The 21,411-nt window shown below is 54.2% G+C and overlaps 7 protein-coding genes and 1 non-coding gene across 8 annotated transcripts; 4 read left to right on the top strand and 4 right to left on the bottom strand.

Annotated features, from left to right (window-relative positions):
• Positions 1–2: 2 nt before the first annotated feature.
• Positions 3–1,733, bottom strand: QC764_502940 (uncharacterized protein; the record flags this gene model as incomplete). Its single annotated transcript, XM_062947554.1, has 1 exon — positions 3–1,733. The coding sequence occupies one exon, from the start codon at positions 1,731–1,733 to the stop codon at positions 3–5; it is 1,731 nt and encodes a 576-aa protein (XP_062798383.1).
• An 869-nt stretch (positions 1,734–2,602) lies between these two features.
• QC764_502950 (uncharacterized protein) lies at positions 2,603–4,511 on the top strand. Its single transcript, XM_062947555.1, has 5 exons — positions 2,603–3,103; positions 3,167–3,213; positions 3,277–3,343; positions 3,398–3,697; positions 3,761–4,511. The coding sequence occupies exons 1-5, from the start codon at positions 2,894–2,896 to the stop codon at positions 4,166–4,168; spliced, it is 1,032 nt and encodes a 343-aa protein (XP_062798382.1). The 5' UTR covers positions 2,603–2,893; the 3' UTR covers positions 4,169–4,511.
• On the bottom strand, positions 4,496–7,348 carry QC764_502960 (uncharacterized protein). The gene is made up of 2 exons (XM_062947556.1): positions 5,475–7,348; positions 4,496–5,358 (listed from the first exon to the last, which is right to left on the bottom strand). The coding sequence occupies exons 1-2, from the start codon at positions 6,633–6,635 to the stop codon at positions 4,765–4,767; spliced, it is 1,755 nt and encodes a 584-aa protein (XP_062798381.1). The 5' UTR covers positions 6,636–7,348; the 3' UTR covers positions 4,496–4,764.
• An 844-nt stretch (positions 7,349–8,192) lies between these two features.
• On the bottom strand, positions 8,193–9,940 carry QC764_502970 (uncharacterized protein). The gene is made up of 3 exons (XM_062947557.1): positions 9,018–9,940; positions 8,707–8,963; positions 8,193–8,643 (listed from the first exon to the last, which is right to left on the bottom strand). The coding sequence occupies exons 1-3, from the start codon at positions 9,330–9,332 to the stop codon at positions 8,298–8,300; spliced, it is 918 nt and encodes a 305-aa protein (XP_062798380.1). The 5' UTR covers positions 9,333–9,940; the 3' UTR covers positions 8,193–8,297.
• Positions 9,941–10,207: 267 nt separating this feature from the next.
• QC764_0072440 lies at positions 10,208–10,300 on the bottom strand. The gene has a single exon. It is a non-coding gene; the product is annotated as a tRNA-Val (tRNA).
• A 542-nt stretch (positions 10,301–10,842) lies between these two features.
• QC764_502980 (uncharacterized protein) lies at positions 10,843–12,443 on the top strand (the record flags this gene model as incomplete). The annotated part of the gene is made up of 2 exons (XM_062947558.1): positions 10,843–11,364; positions 11,416–12,443. Exons 1-2 carry the CDS (start codon positions 11,139–11,141, stop codon positions 12,441–12,443), a joined length of 1,254 nt encoding a protein of 417 aa, XP_062798379.1. The 5' UTR covers positions 10,843–11,138.
• A 658-nt stretch (positions 12,444–13,101) lies between these two features.
• On the top strand, positions 13,102–16,197 carry QC764_502990 (uncharacterized protein; the record flags this gene model as incomplete). Its single annotated transcript, XM_062947559.1, has 1 exon — positions 13,102–16,197. One exon carries the CDS (start codon positions 13,102–13,104, stop codon positions 16,195–16,197), a length of 3,096 nt encoding a protein of 1,031 aa, XP_062798378.1.
• A 756-nt stretch (positions 16,198–16,953) lies between these two features.
• Positions 16,954–20,349, top strand: QC764_503000 (uncharacterized protein; the record flags this gene model as incomplete). Its single annotated transcript, XM_062947560.1, has 3 exons — positions 16,954–17,309; positions 17,367–19,307; positions 19,361–20,349. The coding sequence occupies 3 exons, from the start codon at positions 16,954–16,956 to the stop codon at positions 19,980–19,982; spliced, it is 2,919 nt and encodes a 972-aa protein (XP_062798377.1). The 3' UTR covers positions 19,983–20,349.
• Between the last annotated feature and the right edge of the window lie 1,062 nt (positions 20,350–21,411).

Below are 21,411 nucleotides of genomic sequence, written 5' to 3'. Positions count from 1 at the left end.
CGCTAGTCAAACACCTTCCCTGGGTTCATAATCCAATCGGGATCCACAGCCCTCTTCAACGCCCTCATCAACCCAATCGTTTCCACCCCCAACTCGTCCCTGAGGCTACCCTTCTTGCCAATCCCAATAGCATGCTCCCCCGACACGGTCCCCTCCATCTCCAATGCCCTCCTCATCATCTCTTTGACCGTCTTCCCCACTGCCTCCTTTTGCCCTGCATTCCTCGGGTCATACATCATAGCCACATGAAAGTTGCCATCCCCCACATGTCCAATGACGCTGGCAAAAATGCCCAGCTTGGAACACTCCTCTTTGGACCAGGTGATGATCTCGGCAAGCCGCGAGATGGGCACCGCAACGTCGGTAGACCACATCTCTGTTCCCTCGGGGCGGATATTAACCATGGTGAACAAGGCTTCTTTGCGCGCAGCCCAGAGATTGGCTTCCTCCTTTTTCGATCTGGCAAAAATGGGCTGGTGAGCACTGAAAGGTGCCACGAGGGATGAGACGCGTGAAATGTCGGATTTGATTGCTTCGGTGGTGCCGGAGAATTTGATAAACAGGGTGGGCTTCTCCTGCCAGCGGCGTTGGCGGACGGTGGCGCTACCGTGCTTGTTGAGGATGGCCATCTGGGCGTCGTCCATGATTTCGAGAGCGGCAAGGCCGGAGATGCCAGATCGGATGAGCAAGGTGGCGGCTGCGGCGGCGTCGTTGATGCTGGGGAAGGGGATCACGGCGACGGAGGTGTCTTGCGGTATAGGGGCGAGTTTGAGGGTGATTTCTGTCACAATGCCCAGAGTCCCTTCTGCACCGACGAATAACGAGGTGAGATTGTACCCCGCCGAGGTCTTTCTTGGTCGTCGACGGGTCTTGACGGTTTGGCCGTCAGGCAGGACAACGGTGAGGTTGAGGACCCAGTCTTTCATGGTTCCGTAGCGGAAGGCATTGGTGCCAGAACAGTTAGTTGAGACCATGCCACCGACGGTGGCTGTGGGGGAGGGGTCCATCGGCGCGAAGAGGTTGGTGTGGGCAATCTTGTTGTTGAGATCGACCCAGTTTACTCCTGGCTGGACTACCACGTCCATGTCTTCCGGGTGGAACGATATCACCTTATTCATATTGGTGAAGTCGATGCAGATTCCTGAATAAGGCTGGCTGAAGTTGCCCTCAACCGACGAGCCAGCTCCAAAAGGGATCATGGGGACTTTGCGTTTGCTGCATATCCGGGCGATGGTAGACACATCCTCTGTCGTCCGAGGATAGACTACGGCGACGGCTCTTTCTGAGGAGTTGGAAGTAGACCAGTCAGAGTGTCCGTGATGTTCCAACACATCAGAGTCGTAACTGACACAATCTTGGCCTATCAGTCGGGCAATCTCCTCGGCAGCATGCAGCATCTCGAATCGGTTGGCATACGTGATAGCCTTGGGGATATTCGGCGTGTTCAAATCCCATTCAGCCTTTGGTTGCATTAATTCATAGTATCCCTTGCCGAACATGACACCTGCTCCGAATCCAACGAGACTCAGTGCCCCCGAGGTAATGAATGCGTTGCGGCCCCATCCTCTTCCATTCGGTGTTGATGCTGTGGTGGCAGAATATGGTCGGCGGCTGCTTCCTGGCTGCCCTAGTGGCCTTAACTGTCGTGTTGTCTGCAAGGTCACCCTCCGTCCACAGGTACCTCCAAAGTGCAAGCCTCGTCTGCATCCCGGAATGACCCGGAGTCCGGCCATCTGCTCTCCACTTTTCTCCGGTGAGTTCAGTTGCTAAGAGCGTTGCCGGGCGGCTTGACGTCCGATTGTACCGTCCTAAATTTCAACGCGAATCGGTCGATCAGCTGGCCGAGTTAATGAGGATTTGGAGAGAGTGTAACACCAACATGCCCACCAACCACGAGGGGAAAGGGGGTCGAAACATTCGGCTCAAATCGGTGTTAAGGCAGAGGTCATGCGGGCCGGCTCTGCCCCCCTGTTCCGGTTGCCGGATTACTCCCGGCCCTGTATCTAGATCGGCATTTTCAACGGCTTGTGTGTCGCCAAGGAAGCTAGTGCAACTATAGCAATGCTAATTTGCGGCGCTTTGCCATACCGGTCATTGTTGTATCTAGGCGATCGCTAGGCAAAGGGCTACGATTTCGCTACAGTGTACCCCATCATCTGACCTACCTGAATGACATCGGCGCCTACTACCTGACTAAGGTAGATACCAGTCAGGGGGAAATAGTAGCCTCCCTTACAGGCAAAAACATCGCAGCCTTGTCTGATGACTTGGACCGAGCCTCAAGTACCTACCTAACTAAGGTAATCTGTATCATCGATCTTTAGGTGATCAACGTTTTGTCGTTCCAGTCTCTAATTTATCGCGAGTCAATCTTGTTATTGAACTTGCTAAAGTGAGAATATCCACTACGAGCTCAACGGCCCATCTGATCTGTTTCTTGTGACCATCCCCTCGATGGCGCTCTCACGGCTGATTCGAGGAGGGCGGAGGAAGCAGCCCCATTCGGGCCTTGAGCAGAGTGTCAACCCCACAGACTCTCCAACGACGATTCCCGGCTGTTGGCAAGTCTGCATCGGCATCTTGGTGACGAGATACCTCCCAAGGCGCCGATTGGAGCCTCTTTCACTCGCGAATTATGTGCTCGCCGACATGCCTGAATATGAGCCTCGCTCGTGGCGTAATGTTTCAGGGAAATCTGAGCAGCGCAGAGCTCCTAATCAACTTTACTTTATTTTCTCATCGCGAGGGCGGAGGGGGTATTTCCGGTGGTCTGGTGATGTTTTGATTGCAGTCGTCAAGACTGAATGGAAATATTGACTATTGGTATAAAAATGAGTCTGCCGTGTTGGTGTTATGTTGAACTTGTCACTCCATCATCGTGTGAGAGTTCGCCATGAAGCTTCTCAATTTTCTTCTCGGCGCCGCTGCCGTCGGGTCAGCGCTGGCGGCCCCGGCTCCGGCGCCAGTCTGTGATGCCCCGACCAAGCGGGCAACCAAGTTCCAGTTCGTTGGCGTCAACCAATCCGGTGCTGAGTTCGGAAAAGATACTCTGCCTGGCCAGCTTGGAAAACACTACACCTGGCCGGTGAGGTCGAGTATCGATGTAAGTCTTGATCCGACACGGCAGATTGCTTGTGTAGCTTCTAAAACTGATGATACGGGATAGGCCTTGATGGGCAAGGGATTCAACACTTTCCGCATTGCTTTCATGATGTGAGTGGACCTTGGCACATTCAACATAACGTACTCCAGTCAAAAGCGCTGACACCTTGTCAGGGAACGCATTGTTCCCAACAGGCTTGATGGCCCACTTGATGCCACTTATGCCAGCGGCCTGACTGATGTAGTTTCCCAGTGAACGTGTCCTGTTCTTGATAGGTCGCTAATTAAGCTCCAGATCGTCAACTATGTCACCAGCAAAGGCGCCTATGCCATCATTGACCCCCACAACTTTGGCCGCTACTACAACAATGTCATAACCGATGTAGCTGGCTTCGCGGCTTGGTGGACCACCATTGCCAAGCTCTTCGTCAACAACGACAAGGTCATCTTTGACACCAACAACGAGTATCACGACATGGCTGATGATCTAGTCCGCCGCCTCAACCAAGCTGCTATCGACGCCATCCGTGCCACGGGAGCGACGGCTCAGTACATCATGGTCGAAGGAAACTCTTGGACTGGCGCTTGGACCTGGGTGACGCCCCCTATTTTGCCCCTTTTCATTGTCAGTCTTGGCACTAACCATACTCGCCCATAGGTATCCTCGGGCAACGGAGCCAACCTCCTCTCCCTCCGTGATCCAGCCGGCTCGACGGGCGAGAAGATTATTTACCAAATGCACCAGTACCTTGACAGCGACGGCTCCGGCACCTCGGAAACCTGCGTTTCCCGCACCATCGGCGCTGAACGTGTCCGTGCTGCTACCGAGTGGCTGAAGCAGAATAAGAAGAAGGGCTTCCTCGGAGAGACAGCCGGCGGGGCCAACACCAACTGCATTGCTGCCCTGACAGGAATGCTGAGCTACCTGCAGCAGAACAACGATGTCTGGACTGGCTGGGCTTGGTGGGGAGGCGGCCCATGGTGGGGAAACTACATGTTTGCAATGGAGCCGCCGTCCAGTGTGGCGTATGATCGGGTTTTGCCTAGTCTGCAGCCGTATATCTAGTCGGAGCCGTGAACGAGGGCTGGGGAAGCAGGGAAGGTGAAGCTGGATAAAAATGAGACGGGCAATAAAACATGTCTTGATCTGTGTCTCACGCCGGGATTATTGGTTTGCCGTATGGTACCCAATCCAAGGGAGTGGCAACACTTGTTTCAACAACCCAAACACACACTGTTGTCTACATGGTTGCATTCATCTACATATGCCAAAGCAGATTTATACAATTGTTGAAGTGGAGAGATGCCGTCAAACAAATTCTATCAAGAGAAAATGACCAATGTACGTGCTCGCCTGCTTGCTTGTCAGATGCCGCTGGTTGTAAAAGTGCCCCCCAAAAAAATCTATTCCCGCCGCTTTTGTCGTGTTTTGTTCAATGATGCTGATGGAGTCCTGTACCAGCGAGCTCCTCTTCCTTTGTCCTGTCTTTCCCTTCCTTCATTATACCTACCCAGTATGCCACAGCGCCCGTCAAAGCCAACCCAAACGCCAAAGCAGTCCTTATCCCTAAAATTCCCAGAGCTGATGGCTCATGAATGTGTGTTTTTTGCCTTGAATCGGAATGAAACTCCCATTGGCGACCATGATGACAACTCCTCCTTCTAGTTGGTCTTGACCTCGGGCCAACGGATCTTGTCGCATGCCGGTTGATCGGCCACCCACTTCTTGATCTTTTCGACGTCCCAGCCGCTCATGGTCCGGTCCTTGTCTGCCCCCTTCTTCAGGGGTTTGCCAAGCTGGAAAGAGTTGGAAATACTGCAGGCACCATCCTTGTATCTGTACATGAAGCACTCGTTGCCCAAGCTCTTGCAGGCGGCACCACAGGCCTCGAACGACTCGTGTGCCTTCTTCTCGTGCTCGTTGTACTGGTCCTGCTTCTTCATGCGGTTCGTCATCCAGTCTTCCCACTTGCGGTCGTTGGATTGGTCGAGGTAGAAGCGATTGTCGGCGTTGTTGTCCCAATCCTCGCGTGTCTCGTTCAGTTTGGGAGCCAAGAATTCGTCAAAGATGTCGCGGATCACAAGCGTTTCGGTCTTTTTGCCAGACTGCGCGAGGCGGTGGTATCGCTTCCGTTCAAAGTGCCAGAAGGTGTTGATCTCCTCGGCGTTCATGTGGTGCATGGTGACAATGGGGTGGCACCAATGCGATGGGCCGAAGGGAAGAGTGGCGGGCTTTTCGCCGTTGATGGTGGGCCACTGCAGTCCAGTTGTTAGCCTCGTCCCAGAATGCTGGAAGCGATCGGGATCCAAGACACCACGCGAGCGAGCGTGCCAAGGAAGAAGCATGCCAATGCAGGGAGGGAGACACTTACCATCTGCTGGACCCCGACTTCCGTCTTGTCCTTAAGCGCAAGGGCAAAGATGTAATCGCCGCAGCACTCGCGCTTTGCTCTCATATCGTACTGGTTGCCGACACCCGGGTTGTTGCCGATGAAGTCGTCCATGGTCGCCTTGCTGACGATGTAACCCGAGCCTCCGTGTCCGAAGCTGAAGTTATTGATCAGCGTGACGCTGCCCAGGTAGACCTTCTTGGTCGGCTTCAGCTGCTTCAGCCACTCGACCAGGTTGGGCCACAGCACGTAGGTGTCGGCGTCGACAAACAGATACCAGTCGTAGTTGGGCCGCATGTTATACGCCTTCTCAGCAATGTGGACGTTCTTGTACTTGTCAAGGTTCCACCCTTCCCGGGCCGGGTTGCCGAGCTTGTTGCAGTTCTCCTGGTCGACCTCGCACCACTTTTGTCGGCGATACAGGTCAAAGTCCGAGTTGTCTTCCTGCGCAGCCTCCTGGACCGTGGCCAGACTGTCGTGGATCTCTTGTCCGCCAATGTTTTGGTCCATGTCGCTAAAGATGAGGAAGTCGGGGAGGCACTTGAGCATGGTCATCATCTGGGTGGGCACACGCGCAAACGACTCGGACGCTCCCGTCTTCATGACGAGCAGGATGTTGCTGGTGTCGGGGAACCCTTCGCACAGGGGGTCGACGGCGGGGGCCTGTGTCGACGGTACGGGCTTGGTATCGTGGGCGCCATCTCCCTGGGGCGCATGTTGGCTCTTGTGGGGATCGGTCTCGTGGTGATAAGGCTCGTTGTAGGGCGTCCAGCTGCCCAGCCTCCTCGATGTGTAGAGCAGCAGCAGGAAACTAAGAGCGATGAAGGCGATCGCGACAGACGACCTCCGAGACGGCATTCTGGCGGGCGAACCGGTGTATTTATGTTGTGAAATCATCGAGATGGGATGGCGGCGGGACACAGACGGCGACAGGCTGCAGCATCTCCAGCTCAGCAGCACATCGGACTGGGAGAGGGACGTTGGAGGGGAGAAAGCAAAAGGATCACAAAGACAGAAAAGCCAGAGAACCAGCGAAACACTCTGATAAAGAGAGCGTGCGTGGGAAATGAACGGAGGAAATACGAGATTCTGGCCTTCAGCTCTGCGTGCACCGCAAATGCTGAGGATTGATTGGGGCCTCATGGGGTGTTGCTCCAGAGGGTCGGGCGCTAATGATGCACGACAGGAGGGTGGTACCTGCCAGAAACCTTGCACCACCCACTTCCAACCAGGCACCCTCCAGCAGCCAAACCTGTTCTGCTGGGCGATCTTCCATGCGACACCTCAGTCAGTAGTGTGTAGGCCGGGCATGTCCCATGTCAGGTATCCCTCAGGTCACTCCCGACGACTTGTTTCAACGTCTGAATCGTTATTTTTCACCCGCCCATTAACTGGTTCCTGAATGATGAAGATGGGCGGACCTTGCGCGTTCGGTCTTCGGGAACGGCCCCGTAGGGTCCCAGCCATGCCATCCATGCCCCACATGGATCATCAGCCCTGAAGACCGACGCTAGCGCTGACGAGGGGCCTCTGACAGTGCGCTTCAAGACATCCGGGTATCAGTTGATGATGCGGTTGTGGACAGGTCTACGGAGTAATGAAGAGCTCTTCGATGTACAAAAGTGTTCGAAATACATGTAGACTCCCCGGATCAAATAGGTAACACTGGTGTCCGTGTACACGATGTCCTAAACAACCTGACTCCGGCCTCGACAGGGACTCGACAAACTTCGTCATCTTGTGGACCAGAGGTGTGTAACCTGGAACTGTTGTCGAGAGAGAATCTAACAAAAACCCCTATTCAAATCCCATACATCGCCTGCGGCGCAGAGCCACTCAACCTCAGGAAATTTTCACCGGTTTCTTCCCCGGCGGCCGGCGCAGCAGCACTGTCTGTTGGGGGAGGGATTGGTGAGGGGCTGACTGTCACGGTTGCATCTGATCTCACTGCATAAGGGACCGCCTGTGTTTGGCAAACCATACCGGGGCAAAAATATTCTCTACCGCGAGCATAACACGATGAAGAAAAAAAATAATGCTAATGAGGCTCTTTTACCCATAGTTTAGACACACCATTCCAGTTGCAGGTTGAGAGATACAGGTCTCTTTTGCCCCGCGTTTGCTAGATAGCGCAATGTCACCGAGAGCTTGGATGACGCTAAGTTCTTATTTTTATCCCAAGGGTCTGGCCCGGTGTCCCCTCCCCCCACGTGCTCCCAGTTGCTTTCACCACGAGATTGACTGCGAGGAATGTGAATGCTGATGTTTGGTGTTTTGCCTGAGAGGGCAAACTGATCAAACCCTCCAGAAATATTCTGGCCTTTTCATGGACAGCACCAAAAGCGCAAAATTCAGAGCTCTCAAGTCTCCTACAGTTCTCGATGCAACCCTGGTGCCTACCCCCGCTCGTCGTCCCGGCGTTCCTTAGTTTCCCGTCGGCATGATTGGGAAAGACAAACACAACTTTAACAACCTGAGATACGTACAGCGAAAAAGGGCATATGATGAAGGGGATATATGTAATTGCATGCCGGCTAAGAAAACAACTACAAGGTGTTGGGAAAAGTGAAAGATGACGAGAGCGAGCCAAAGGCCACATGCACGGGCCGTATCTGCCGTAGTCTTGCAGCTATCGAATCCTTCGGACAAGCTTGCCCCGGACTTCCCAACTGGCAAATTCTCAGGAGAAGTTGACACATTTCTTGATGTAGTCACCCATATCATGTAGGATACACATGTATTGATTAGCCATTAGGTATATCGCATTGCGTTCATAACTGACGTGTGGTAGGAAACCCTCTACCATTACCGCTTTGACGACCTGAGTGCTTTCTCCTCTGGTCCGTCCATCTCTGTCTCCCCCAAGACTGTCTGAGTCGTAGTGGGAGTTTCAATGATTTCCACACCCAAATCACCCCTGGCTATCACAATAGGTGGAGATCGAATCATTGCTGCCTCATCCCGATGGTCCCTAGTCGTGTAGGCTGGCAGACCAATCGTTTCCGGCGTCGTCCGGTAACCCATTGGTCGCGCCGTTCCTGTAGGGCCGACTCCGTCATATCGAACCGTGACAACAGTTCTGTGCACAGCCCCGTCATCTTTCCGCCTCAGTTCCTGGCAGGCCAGGATGGAAATAACAAAATGAACAAGTCTAGACCTGTCGTTAGTCCCCTGATGCTACGCTCATGTCGACAACTAGGACAGGAATACTAACAGCAACACAGATGAAACAATCAATATCACCACCCCCATGTGGTACAAGGGCGAGTATTCCAGCCTGTTCCTGCTTGCCTCGACCCGACTGTCCTGCCCATGCGACACCCAGATACCGACGTAGCCCACCACCGCAACAGACACGAGGCAGAGACCCATGTGCACGCCCACGTGGGCGCCGGGGTAGATGCCCCTTCTCTGGGCGCGGGTGCACATGGCGATGAATTCAAACAAGCTCCATAGGAGGGATGCCCCGGCCTGTTGTTGATCAGCATCGTGCAGAGATTTTTAACACAAAACAGACAAACATACCGTAAAGACTGTAAAGGCCACAGTGACGTGAATGAGCGGTGCCGACTCATACTTGACGGCCAGTTTGATTCCCAATCCCAATAGTGCAAGCGAGAGCACGGCACAAAAGATGCCCAAGATTGTGCGGGCCGTGTACCATGGCTTCAGCTTTCTGGAGAATAAAACATCTGGTCTGCTGTTTCCTTGCCGCTCTATAGTGTCTGTTCGGTGTTGCCGTCGTCCCTGTTGGTACACGCCAGCCTCGGAGTCGCTTTCGTATATGATTGCTGCATCTTGGTCCACAACTCTCCTCGGATGTTGATGTGGCGAGTCCATGATGCTCTGACTGAAAACGGCGACTGTCGACTTCCTAGGCGAGTCCTCCTGGATCTGATATATGGATGACGCTATTTAGCCGCGATCTCCGTCATACGAGCCTGTAAGCAGCGGAGGGGCGATCTCATAACATTGTCGTCGTTCTGGGTGCTGTTGTGGACGCTGCTGTACCAAAGGCAGGGAGTGGTCGGCGGTGATAAGGTTGCCGCCAGATAGTGACCAGTCGAGAAAGAACGAATGGTCCCTTCTTCCAGGTTCAGCAGAGGTAAGAGGGAGAGCAATGCTTAAAAGCAGATTTATTCCCGACCAGAGGGTGCATGATGATTCTTTCGCCCAGCCTTGGCCAGGTCCTTCTGTTGGTAATCATGAGGATCCCAAGACTCTTGGCGCCCAGCGAAATTCTCGTTCTGCATCGTCAAAGGCGAGTCTTGGGGGCTTGGCGACGAGCTGACGAGCAAAGCCCAGGCTCTTGGCTGGCTGAACGCCGCTGTTGTACAGCCTGCTTTTGGAGAGTGCAGAGGGACGTGCATTTCCGAGGATATGGGATTCCGATATGTATGTGAAACAGTGAGACAGAACGCTGTGTTGTGTGATGTAATCGGCTCTCTCCTCATAAGTGCTTTCCAGACCACCAATAGGTGTTTCCAAGAGCGTGGCAAATGACATTCATTTCTTACTGGCATACATTGTTACATAAATAGGTACCCAAGCAAACCTGAAGCAACCGGAATTCGTTATGTGATGGCATCCTTTATCACAAAGAGGATGAAAACATAAATACAATCAATCATGTCCTAGTGTAGACTCAAAGCATACCCCGCACCCCACTCCAGCCCACAACGTAGGTCACAGCTCTGACTAATATCTCCATCCAAGGTTGCGTGGCCCAGTGGTTAAGGCATCTGCTTTACAAGCTTGTTTAGCACCTGTAACGCAGAGGATCGCAGGTTCGATCCCTGCCGCGATCAATTTTGCCTTTCTCCCACCTTCGCTTTGTTTTGCCCCCCTTTAACCTTTTGGTTTTTTCCCCTGTCGCTTGGCTCATATTTGGACACAGAGGTATCATGGCACTGGAGCAGAGGACATGTTGCTTATCTCTACCAGGTAACCTCAGATCCATGATCACGAGCACATTCAGTGTTGCAGTCCATGGCATGTTGGTCGGAATAATGTAGGGGTGCATGCATATGGCTCAAGGGCCACTTTGACACACCTAGCTCGTGGTTTCGTCTCTCTGCTGTGTATTCAGCGACGACGTGTCGGCTTCGTGATGAGCCTTGGATATTGTCGCAGATTGGCGACCAGGCAGATTTGCTTTCAAGAAGCTCTACCCAGCTTGGACGTGTTAGTGGGCGTGAATGAGTGGTCAAAAGGACACCATGACAGACCCGGCAGTCTGGTATAAGCGCCAGCGACGGCTAGGCCACCAATGGCGGTCAGGTCACTACCGCAGGGCCAAGAGAGAGAGATATCCTTCTTCATAGCCATGTTGGTTTGAAGTCGCGCTTCTGCGGGTATTCCGTCGTCTCCATTCGTTGGCGCGCTCAGGAGCACCCCAATGCGGCCAAGCGGTCCTGCAGCCATTTCACTCAACCTGGTTATCACCGCCCGATCGAGGCTTGTTGGGCACACCGCGTGGTGAACCACCACCATGTTGGAGAGCAACTGCATTCGAGTGCGGGCAACGCTTGGCTGGAATGGCGGATGGTATCACCAACATAAAGGCCTCGCGGCTCGCAGTCCCGTGGGATTGCCAACTCGCAGCGCGTCTATTTCTATTTTTTCATATCCCTATGCATTGTCAGTATGTCGGCAACCTGGAGGCGTTTATTTTCAGTGGAAAGGAGACAAGGTGATGCCCAACGACAATACCTCTGGAATGTGCCGAGCGGAAAGCAGCCGGACTTTTCAGAGTCTTACACGCATGGACAAAACATTCCCATATCTTGGAATGCCCTCAACAATACTGTGTATGACCTCTGGTTGACAACATGGAATTTCGAGGTCAACCCCATGGCTTTGTGCCTTGCCAGTAAGTTTGATCTGTTGCTCACGGCCACTCAGTGCTGATAGTGTGCGCAAGGGGCAATCAACCTCGGCCATGACGGATCAATCAACCTGAAAACACCCAACATACCCCCACAAACATTATCGACCAAGACTCGTTATGTCCTCCGCTTCAAACCGCAAACCAAAGAGGGCGGATACGCCTCTGCAGACCCTGAACTTTGCAGTCCTGCTTTTTTTATCACGGACTCTTCTCAGACTGTACAAGCCGAGCCAGAAAGCAATCCTGTCACCTCGGCACAGACAACCCTCCATACAAGGAGCCCAGCACCAACGCACATCCCAACAAACCTCGACAACACAACAGTGACCACATCCTTCCTCCCGCTACCAACAGCCGAGGACGGCACAGCCAACTCTGAAAACATGTCCTCTGGCCAAGCAGCAGCTCTCACGATAGGTCTAATCCTCGCCGTGGCCCTCCTTGTAGCGTGTGAGGTAGCCTACCTCATGTGGCGCCGAAAACAAAAGCGGAAGATGCAACAAAGCCGAAGGTTGAAAAACAAGAGCTTGTTTGGGGCAGTCCATGATCCGAGGAACAGAGGCCCTCCCCTTACCAAGTTTGCGACTTTAGAAACCAAGTCAGCACAAGAGACAGGCCTTTCGAGGTCAGCATTTGTTAAACTGAGAGAGTCAATCACCTCATGGACTCCATCGAGGTGGGCGAGGAGTTGGAAGTGGCCCGGGGGCACAGAGGGGAAAAGGGGCATCTTCGCCCGTGTCGTCACAACTAGCCGTGACACGCCCAGCGAAAGAGGTCGAAAGAACTCGACGAAAGCGGATGTGGAAGTAGAGGAACGGGAAAAGCGAGAGAATAAAGATCGATGGACCATGTTCAACTCGCCGTATACTGGACCTTGGATGCTGGTATCGCCCGAGCTACCGGGTGACAGCAGCTGGGGACACTATGGCAGAAACGGAGAACTGGTGCATGAGCTACATGCTTCGAATGGGAGGAAGGGGCCAGGGACCATCCACAGTTCGTTGGTGGAGCTCGATGCTGAGGGTGACAGATGGGAGGAGCAGAGGCTGGAGGGGAGGTGATGCCGTCTCGGCTCGACTCGTCATCTAGAAACCAGACAATGACGGTCTGAGCCGGGAGCACTAGCTCTTTTGCTCGGTTCAGGGGAAGGGATAATTGGTGTCTTTGACGTTGAAACAAAGATCCGCTAACGTCGGCCGTGGGAGTTTTTTTGGGTGCGACTCTGTCAGAGGACGAAGCAACGGCAGGGCTTGGCACAATGCATCGTCGTTGTGCAACCAGGCTGCAGGATGGCCCGAGCTCGGCTGTTCGTCATCAAGGTTCCCCAGCCTTCTATTCTTGTTCGCATCATCTTGACCGCGTCTGTGTCAGCACCGTTCGCTTCCAGGTTGTTTTCGGCAAGAGGAGGGAGACGGACCTCCTGTTAGTAGTTATTTACGCTCTCTTTGACTCCCTCCCTCCGCCGGCTCACGGTCTCTTTTTCTTGTCTCTGTCATCTTCTCTTTGTCACCAGGACGGGCACTGCAACAACCCCACGAAGCAGGCAAGCTGCAAGCTGCAAGCTGCATCTCTAGGACCATCGATCCATGACATAACGGCCCTTCTCCACCTCCCAATTGTGCCATTATCACTTTTTGCTGAGTTTCCCATCGCGCCAGCGCCAGCCGCACACACGACAAAGATTTGCCCACCACAACAACACAAACAAAGGCGAGCGCGATGCGGCGACCGTCGCTCGACTTGACCGAGCCCGAAAGGAACCTCGAGGAATCGATCCGATCGCCCACCGCCGGCACCCCAGATCCTGTCCATCTCTCTCTCCCACCACCCGACGAAGAAATCGATCTCGTCGAGGGCGACGCCGACGCCGCCAAGATCTCGACCCCACCTCCCCATATCGCTGCCCGCCTCTTCTACCGCCCGACAAACCAGACGCGACGAAAAGACAGCGCCGCCTCTTCTCGCCGCAACAGCATCTCGTCGGCCCAGTCCCGATCGTCACATGGTTACAGCCTCGAGGGCGGTCCCCAGAGCAAATATGTAGCCCAGCACCTGCGTCGAGCGTCCATTCTCGAGGACCGAAAGGCCCGCCTCGCAGACCGCGCCGCCCATGCCGAAAAGGTGCGCCTGCGCGCAGCCATCGCAAAGGCTGTCACCAAGGACACGAGCGCCAGTGAAGAGAGAGCGCTTGCTGCTGCCCAGGCCCGGGAGCGCAACCTGGCCGAGATCGCTGCCTCCTGTGCCGAGGAGGTCAAGCGCGCCAAGGCTGTCGCCGAGACCATGAAGGAGAAGCGGGAGCAAGAGGCGAGAAAAATGAAGTCACAAATGGAGGAGCGGCTGGCAGAGGCTGAGAGGAGAAGGGAAGAGTTTAGAAACAGGAATGCGGCCAAGATTAGGGGGAGGGAGCGTGGGCAGAGCTTGGGAACGCGAAAATCTCCTCCTGTCGAGTCCATGCCCAACGCCGATACCGAGACTGGTGGGATGGAGCTCAGCGAGTCAGCCCCATTGACCGAGGATGCAGCAGTTTCCAAGATTCAGTGGTGGTGGAGAGCCCTCCAGCGGCAACGAGCGGTTGCCGAGTTTTCTGCGCTTGGGCTGTCGATTGATGCGGTTAGGGAAACATCGTTTGACAAGGTCACTGTGTTGCTGTCTCAGGAAAAGGTACTTCTTGTTACGTCCAGAATACTGCGAATATGCGGCCTCGACGAGGGGAAACAGGGGTCTGTGGAGGAGATGGCGGCAGTACGGACTTTCTTGAGTGCGTTTCTCATCTTGGGGCACCCATCTCAAGTGCTCAGCAATAAGGAAGGCCAGGCAGTCGAGGAATCGGATCAGGACGGCTCGGGTCTGTCAAAGCCAATACCCAAAGACGAGCTACCGAATCCGCAGTCACAAGAGCTGGTCGGCAAGGCCAGGGACTTGCTTGTATCGTTTGAGAATATTCTCGGGCGGCTGACCTCCTTCAACAATTATACCCCTCCGCCGCTACTCTTTACCAGCTTTCCCGAAGTCTATGCAACATTTTATAATGCCTTTATAGCATGGAAAGCTCGGGACTCCAGCTCACTTGTGGAATTGATGGTCATGCAGTTTGTGGAACTTGATGCCATTTGGGAATCAGTCAAGGACAGCACCGACGGGTCGGTCGATCAGGTGTACAAGAAGAGCATTCGTGACAACCAGCTCCTCTTGTTGGTCAGGATCAAGAAGCTGGCCGGTCCGACTCGGGGCAAGCAAATGGTCGCGGACGCCGTCAAGGCTGCTCGGAGGGCCAAGGCAAAGAAGCCTGTTGGCGACATGAAGCCTCGTGTTGCCGAACATTCAGTGACCGAGACTGCCATGGGCGTGCTTGGTGTGGAAGAGGACAGCCAACAAAATGCCTCCAGTCAAATGCCGACTCCCCCGTCAACACCCGCCAGAAAGCGCGACACATTCAAGGTCAATGTCATCATTCCCAGCCAAAAGAGTTTGCTGCCTGACAACAGGATTGTTGTCCATGAGCTAGCCATCAACAAGGAGTTCCGGACCGAGCCACACGAGTATCACGAGCAACAGGCAGGCCTACTCAACCCAATCTTTGAGGACATGCGAGTTACCATGCAGACGCAAAACCAAGAGGCGCACTTTTTCTTGCTCCTCAGGGTCGCCGAGTCTATTCGAGAGAAGCTTCAGCGGCTGGTGAAGCCGGGGAACTCAATGCATACCTTTATCGGCGAGCTGCTCGACACGGAAACTGCCAAGCAGCAATTCGCCATGGGGAGCTTTTCGTACGAAAAGTTCTTTGAGGCGATGGGAACATTACTGCCCAAACTCTGTGCACCTGTTCGTGATGAAGAAGTGAAGAAGCTCACCGAGGAGAAGCTCAGCCAAGGCAACTACGTTGACCGTCTCGAAGCCTTGAATGGCTTCATCGACGTCATGCTCAGCGACTATGCCAACTACCTACTCCAGCTTGCGGCGCCGAAACTCGTGACGCAAGCACCGGTTTACGAGGCGAAAGCATTCGCCTCGGATCTCGAAGCTGGACACTTTGATCTATCGGTCGCGCTGCGGACATGGAAGGCTACGCAGCAAAAGCTGCTGGCTGAAGTCTCAAGGAGAGACCCAGAGGGCGTCAACCACCCTTCTTCCCGGCTGACAGCAAACCGCATATACGCGCAGCTCCTGGTCAATTTGTTTACGCAGCTCTCACCTGTGGCGCTGGACGACATGCCAGAGATGCTTCGCCTTGACCACAAGCGCGCCGTGGAAGCAGGGCGCTTGACAAGACGGATCGTCATCACTGGCGCCATCCTGCTGCAGTGCAAAAACCTGCTGAAGCGCGACGTCCGAGCCCCTTGGCGTAACGAAGCCCAGAGGATTTTTGCGGTGCTGGAGAGGAGCGAGCAGCAGGGAGATCTGGCACTCGACGTTGCCGTGGAGGGCATCATGGCGGCGCTCGAGGCGGGACGGTCGATGCCGGCGGCGACAAGGGGACAGCTCAAGGCCTTGGTCAGCAAGTTTCTGGTTGCTGGAGCAGAAGCGGCCACGCAGTCACGGCAGGACGAGGTGAGAGAGCCGGTCCTGAGGCTGCTGCTTGGACGACTCAGAGGCCACATTCTCGCGCGGCTGGCAGCTGTGAGCACCAGTGACAAGGTCAAATTCACCAGCACGGCAGGGGAGAAGCTGGCAGGATTGGGTCTGGCCGAGTTTGTGGACAAGGTGAGGGATATGGTGGAGATGCTTGGAAAGGTGTCGGTTGTCGATCGGGAGGCTCATGGTGTGTGGTGGGATAAGGTAGCCGAGCAGGCCGAGAGTGAGGTTTCCGGGAACTAGATGGGTTGCATGGAACTAAGGTCGTCATTGGGTGGTGCTTTTTATCCTTTCTATTTCATTTGCTTCTCAAGGTCGAGCGCTTTTCTCCAGAGCCAGCGACAACAACCTATTTTACCTAGGTGGTGGTTGGACTCGCAGCTCTTATCTGCATTCCGTTCTGGGAGTTGGGACTGGGAATTCGGGACACTACGTAACATGGATCGTCACCATTTTGTCACCTGGCTGGTGATGCTATGATGTGATGGGCCGGGCAGGACTCATGCGGGCCGGCTTGGCCATTTATCATGGATACCTTGGCAGAATTGAACATGGTTATCTTTTGTGCTTCCAGCCTGTGTTTTGCAACAATCTATTCCACATCTCCATGCCATCACCGGGATCCACCGGTGAGGGGCTGCAACCCCGCCCGTTCCGCCCGAAGCTTCGATCAATCTTCGATCCCGGGGACCCACCCACATCCGGAAGCTCTGTTTCGGTTCACTTGACTGTTTCTCGCTGGAGCGTCCCTTCCACAGCTGTCTATTCAGACCCCAATCTGGACTGATCCTGCGCATTGAAAGCGGCCCTGCTTGTGCCTAGCGTTTCATCGGTTGCGTCAACTGCCGCCATCCCCTCCACTCCGTCCATCAGGTGAGGGGCCATCTGCCAGCACAGCTTCGGGTGAGGCGCGGTTGCGAGAGCTGAGGTGGGGTTGGTCAAGTGCTCTGCAGCTTTCCCAAAGCTTGACTGGACTTGTTTCTGTCATCTTTTCTTTTCATGTTCAGGTCAACATCCACCGTTCTCGCCAGAGGACGCTTTTTGATCCCATCTACCCCTCTCCGCTGTGCCTCTCCTTCAGCCACGTTTGTTGCCCTTCGACCGTCTGCACCCGCCCGTTTTGTGTCGTCACTGTCGGCCAATCCCAAGAGAGCTACCCCGCGTCGACTGCCCATTCGCCCGTCACCAGCTGTCGCTCTCACGAGCTTCCGATCTTGCTCTCACGCCTCGCACCAGAGGAGACGAGCAGCCATGACGGACAGAGACATTCTCCCTGACACCTTCAAGCCGGTCCACTACGACCTGGTGATTACGGACCTGGACTTCACGACCTGGTCATACAAGGGCACCGTCACGTAGGTCCCCTTGATTTCTTCAAGGATTGGGTAGCATGCTGACCGACCCGTGTGCAGCATTGAAGGTCAACTCACCAAGCCCACCACCGAGATTGTCCTCAACACTCTCGAGCTCAAGCTTCTCAACTCCAGGATTGAAATTAGCCAGAGCAAGAGTGATCAGTCATGGGAGTCCAGCAACTTCACCGAGGACACCAAGTCCCAGCGGTCCACCATCACCTTTGCCGAGCAGTTGCCGGCATCCCCCAAGGCCTCGCTGACCGTCGAGTTCACCGGCGAGCTCAACCATGACATGGCCGGCTTTTACCGCAGCCAGTACAAGCCCGTTGCTCCCCCGGCCGCCAGTGTTCCCCACGATGATGAGTTTTACTACATGCTCAGCACTCAATTCGAGTCTTGTGATGCCCGCCGCGCTTTCCCCTGCTTTGACGAGCCCAACCTCAAGGCGACCTTTGACTTCGCCATCGAGATTCCCGACGACCAAGTGGCCCTGTCCAACATGCCTGTTAAGGAGACCAAGCCGGCCACCCAAGGAAAGAAGCTTGTTTCCTTCGAGCGCAGTCCCATCATGAGCACCTACTTGTTGGCCTGGGCTGTTGGTGATTTTGAGCACATTGAAGCTTTTACCGACAGAGAGTACAATGGAAAGAAGATTCCTGTTCGTGTGTACACCACTCGCGGTCTAAAGGAGCAAGGTCAATGGGCCCTTCAGCACGCTCCCAAGATCATTGACTACTTTTCCGAGCGGTTTGAGATTGACTATCCACTTCCAAAGAGCGACATTCTCGCCGTACACGAGTTTACTCACGGAGCCATGGAGAACTGGGGTCTGGTTACTTACCGCATGACAGCCATCCTTTTTGACGAGAAGCTGTCCGAGGCTCGCTTCAGGAACCGCATCGCTTATGTCGTTGCCCACGAGCTCGCCCATCAGTGGTTTGGCAACCTCGTCACCATGGACTGGTGGGACGAGTTGTGGCTCAACGAGGGCTTTGCCACTTGGGCCGGTTGGTTGGCAACCGACCATCTTCACCCTGACTGGGATGTGTGGCCGCAATTCATCAATGAGGGGATGGACCAAGCCTTTTCCCTGGATGCCGTTCGGTCTTCCCACCCTATTCAGGTTGAGGTCCGCGACGCGCTGGATGTGAACCAAATTTTTGACAAGATCAGTTATCTGAAGGGCTGCTCCATGATCCGCATGTTGGCGTCCCACCTCGGCGTCAAGACTTTCCTCAAGGGTATTGCCATCTATCTCAAGAAGCATCAGTACAGCAACGCCAAGACGGAGGCTCTGTGGGCCGCTCTGAGCGAAGCATCCGGCACCGATGTCAACACTCTGATGCAGAATTGGATCGAAAAAGTCGGCTTCCCTGTCCTGACGGTCACCGAGGAAGACCAAAGGATTTCTGTGAAGCAGTCCCGTTTCTTGTCTACTGGTGATGTCAAGCCCGAGGACGACCAGACCACCTGGTGGGTGCCACTTTCCCTCAAGGGAAAGACGGGATCCAAGGGAATCGAGCCGCTGGCGCTCACCACCAAGGAGTCTACCATTGATGGTGTCAGCAACGACTTTTATCAGCTCAACGCAGGCGCTACTGGTTTTTACCGTGTCAACTACCCCGAGTCCCGGCTCAAGCGTCTCGGCACCCAGCTCGACCATCTCACAACAGAGGACAAGATCTTTATCACTGGATCTGCTGCCGACCTTGCATTTTCAGGCCATGCCACCACAGCTGCTCTCCTGTCCTTTGTGCAAGGCTTAAAGCAGGAGACTCACTACCGCGTGCTCAGCCAGGCTTTGGACTCTCTCGCAACAATCAAGTCTATCTTTGGTGATGACGAGCAAGTCAAGGCTGGCTTGGAAAAGCTCACCCTTGAGGTCATTGACAACGCTCTCAAGACGGTGGGATGGGAAGCCAAGGAGGGCGAGGACTTCAACACTGGTCTGCTTCGCAAGAGGTTGCTTCTCACGGCGGTGTCTAACTCGCATGAAGAGTATGTGCTTTTCTGAATCAAATTTCGATATTCTTGCTAACAGTCGTGGTCAGAATTCGCAAGGGTGCTTTTGAAAGGTGGTCAGCGTACCAGGCCAACCCCGAGCAGTCGCCCATCCCAGCCAACCTCCGTGCGCCCGTATACCACTCCGCCATCGTCACAGACCCGGCCAATGCTGTGGCTGCGCTGAAGAAGGAGTGGTACACTACCCCAGCTATTGACGGCAAAGAAATCTGCCTCCAAGCTCTCGGCCGCACCACGGACGTCGAGGTCATCAAGAAGGTCCTGCTGCCCTTCCTTTTCAACTCTTCTCCTCCGGCAGCAGCGGCCGATTCGATCCCCGGCGCCGATATGCACATTCTCTCTGGCATGTTTGCTGGCAACCGCGCGGCCAGGCCGCTGATGTGGGCGTACATCCGTGACAACTGGGATGAGTTTACCGGCAAGTTGGCGGGCAACCCTATTCTTGTGGACCGCATGATCAACGTGAGCTTGCCCAAGTTTAACGATCTTGAGACGCTCAAGGAGATTGAGGCGTTCTTTGCTGGCAAGGACACCAAGGGCTTTGACCGGACACTGGAGCAGGTCAAGGACAAGATTCGCGGACGCGCGGCATACAAGACGAGGGACGCCGAGGGTGTCAAGCAGTGGCTTGTCAGCAACGGGTATGCTTAAAGGTGTACGATGGTTGGTAGATGCGGATTACAAAGGGCATTAGATCCACTTTTGTACATAGTTATCTTGAATCCAACTAGGTATAGAAAGAGTCCAATTAATAGCCGCCTCGGTATCAGGCTCTCTCTCTACCTGACCTGGGCTGCCCACGACAAAGCGCATTCGCCGAGTGCGCCAATCAAACTGTTCCATCCTGTTCAAGATCGAGTCGCTCGCAAGGTTGTCCGATACCGGCCTCGAGGAGCACACGCATCTCGATATTCAAAGGGGCCCCCACGAGCTCAAACTTGTTGGCTCAGCTCAGCATGTAGGTGTGGTTTTGAATGTGCCAGTGGTTAAATATTGGTTGAGCAGAGATGGTTTTATCGTCATCTATCTTGGTACCTGATTTCCTCCAGATGGGCTCTAGCTATTTTTGACATGGGGGAGCAACAGATTGAATCAGAGAGAAGGAGGGTGACATTACGTGATGCGTGAGAACTGGATGGTAGTGCGGGAGCTTGCTGCCTTTCTGGGGACTGGCATGAACGGGTGGTGCTTGTGCTTTTTTTTCCTTTCTTTCTCAGGGAATGAGGATGATGAGGGGAAGCTGAATGGGGGCGGGATTTGGGTGTAGTGCCTAGTCTGCTGTTTTGTTATAAGCGAGGTACATCACGCGTGCACTTGGTCATATTCTTCCATGCTTTCTTGGTCAAGTTTGAAGACTAGGGCATGGTCGTATGGCTGAGAGCGCTCGGGATAGAATGAGGATGGGCCGGTACCGAAGGGGGGGGGGACTCAACGTCCGTGACCGTTGACATGTAGGTGCCTGAGGGGAAGAAGTGTTTGTGAGTGGGGGACTCGGATAGTGTTCACGGCACTGACGTAAAGTATAAATATGCTTGCTATCCTGACTATGGAGGTCAGACCCGGGGATGTCTGGGGGAGAGAAAAGATGATCCTTGGTTTTGCGTGGCTTACACGTGGGTTACTGGGTGATTTACAGCTTTAGTAGTGATGAATTTTCTGGGGTTCGATACCTTTCCTAAACAGATCGTGTGACTGCAGTTTTTCTTTTCTTTGTGCTGTTGAAATCACAAGCAAGGATGACATTACACAACGTACGAGTATGACGAATTCAAACATCCAAGTAGGCAGTTTCAAACGAGAGGTGAGATAACCTCGGTTGTTCCCCCGTCTTGTCCACGCCGGGACCTGCCTGAATAGACTAGGCTTTTGGGGGTCGACGAAGCAGCCGGAGGGAGCAACAAGGTGGTGCTCATACCGCTTTCTGTCAAGCAGCCAGCAAAGTCCAAGCTCGAGAATTGGAGACGGCCAATGCTACCCTTTTCTCCAGATTTGACTGGACAGGCTGCGGGGCTTTGTCCACTCGTCAATCTCATCATGGGGATTTGTGGAGAGAGAGAGGGGGGCAGGACGGATGAGAGCA

This window comes from Podospora pseudoanserina, chromosome 5 (genome assembly GCF_035222485.1).
Source record: "Podospora pseudoanserina strain CBS 124.78 chromosome 5, whole genome shotgun sequence".
Lineage (NCBI taxonomy): Eukaryota > Fungi > Ascomycota > Sordariomycetes > Sordariales > Podosporaceae > Podospora > Podospora pseudoanserina.
The sequence above is the reverse complement of the archived record's forward strand: the minus strand, read 5'-3'. Positions and strand labels throughout refer to the sequence as shown.

Coding starts and splice junctions, on each gene's coding strand:
- QC764_502950 (XM_062947555.1), top strand. CDS start 2,894: ATGAAGCTTCTCAATTTTCTTCTCGGCGCCGCTGCCGTCGGGTCAGCG. Junction 3,104..3,166: donor CGGTGAGGTCGAGTATCGAT/GTAAGTCTTGAT, acceptor GATACGGGATAG/GCCTTGATGGGCAAGGGATT. Junction 3,214..3,276: donor TTCCGCATTGCTTTCATGAT/GTGAGTGGACCT, acceptor ACACCTTGTCAG/GGAACGCATTGTTCCCAACA.
- QC764_502960 (XM_062947556.1), bottom strand. CDS start 6,635: ATGAGGCCCCAATCAATCCTCAGCATTTGCGGTGCACGCAGAGCTGAA. Junction 5,359..5,474: donor AAGTCGGGGTCCAGCAGATG/GTAAGTGTCTCC, acceptor ACTGGACTGCAG/TGGCCCACCATCAACGGCGA.
- QC764_502970 (XM_062947557.1), bottom strand. CDS start 9,332: ATGGACTCGCCACATCAACATCCGAGGAGAGTTGTGGACCAAGATGCA. Junction 8,964..9,017: donor TGGCCTTTACAGTCTTTACG/GTATGTTTGTCT, acceptor GATCAACAACAG/GCCGGGGCATCCCTCCTATG. Junction 8,644..8,706: donor ATTGTTTCATCTGTGTTGCT/GTTAGTATTCCT, acceptor CGACAGGTCTAG/ACTTGTTCATTTTGTTATTT.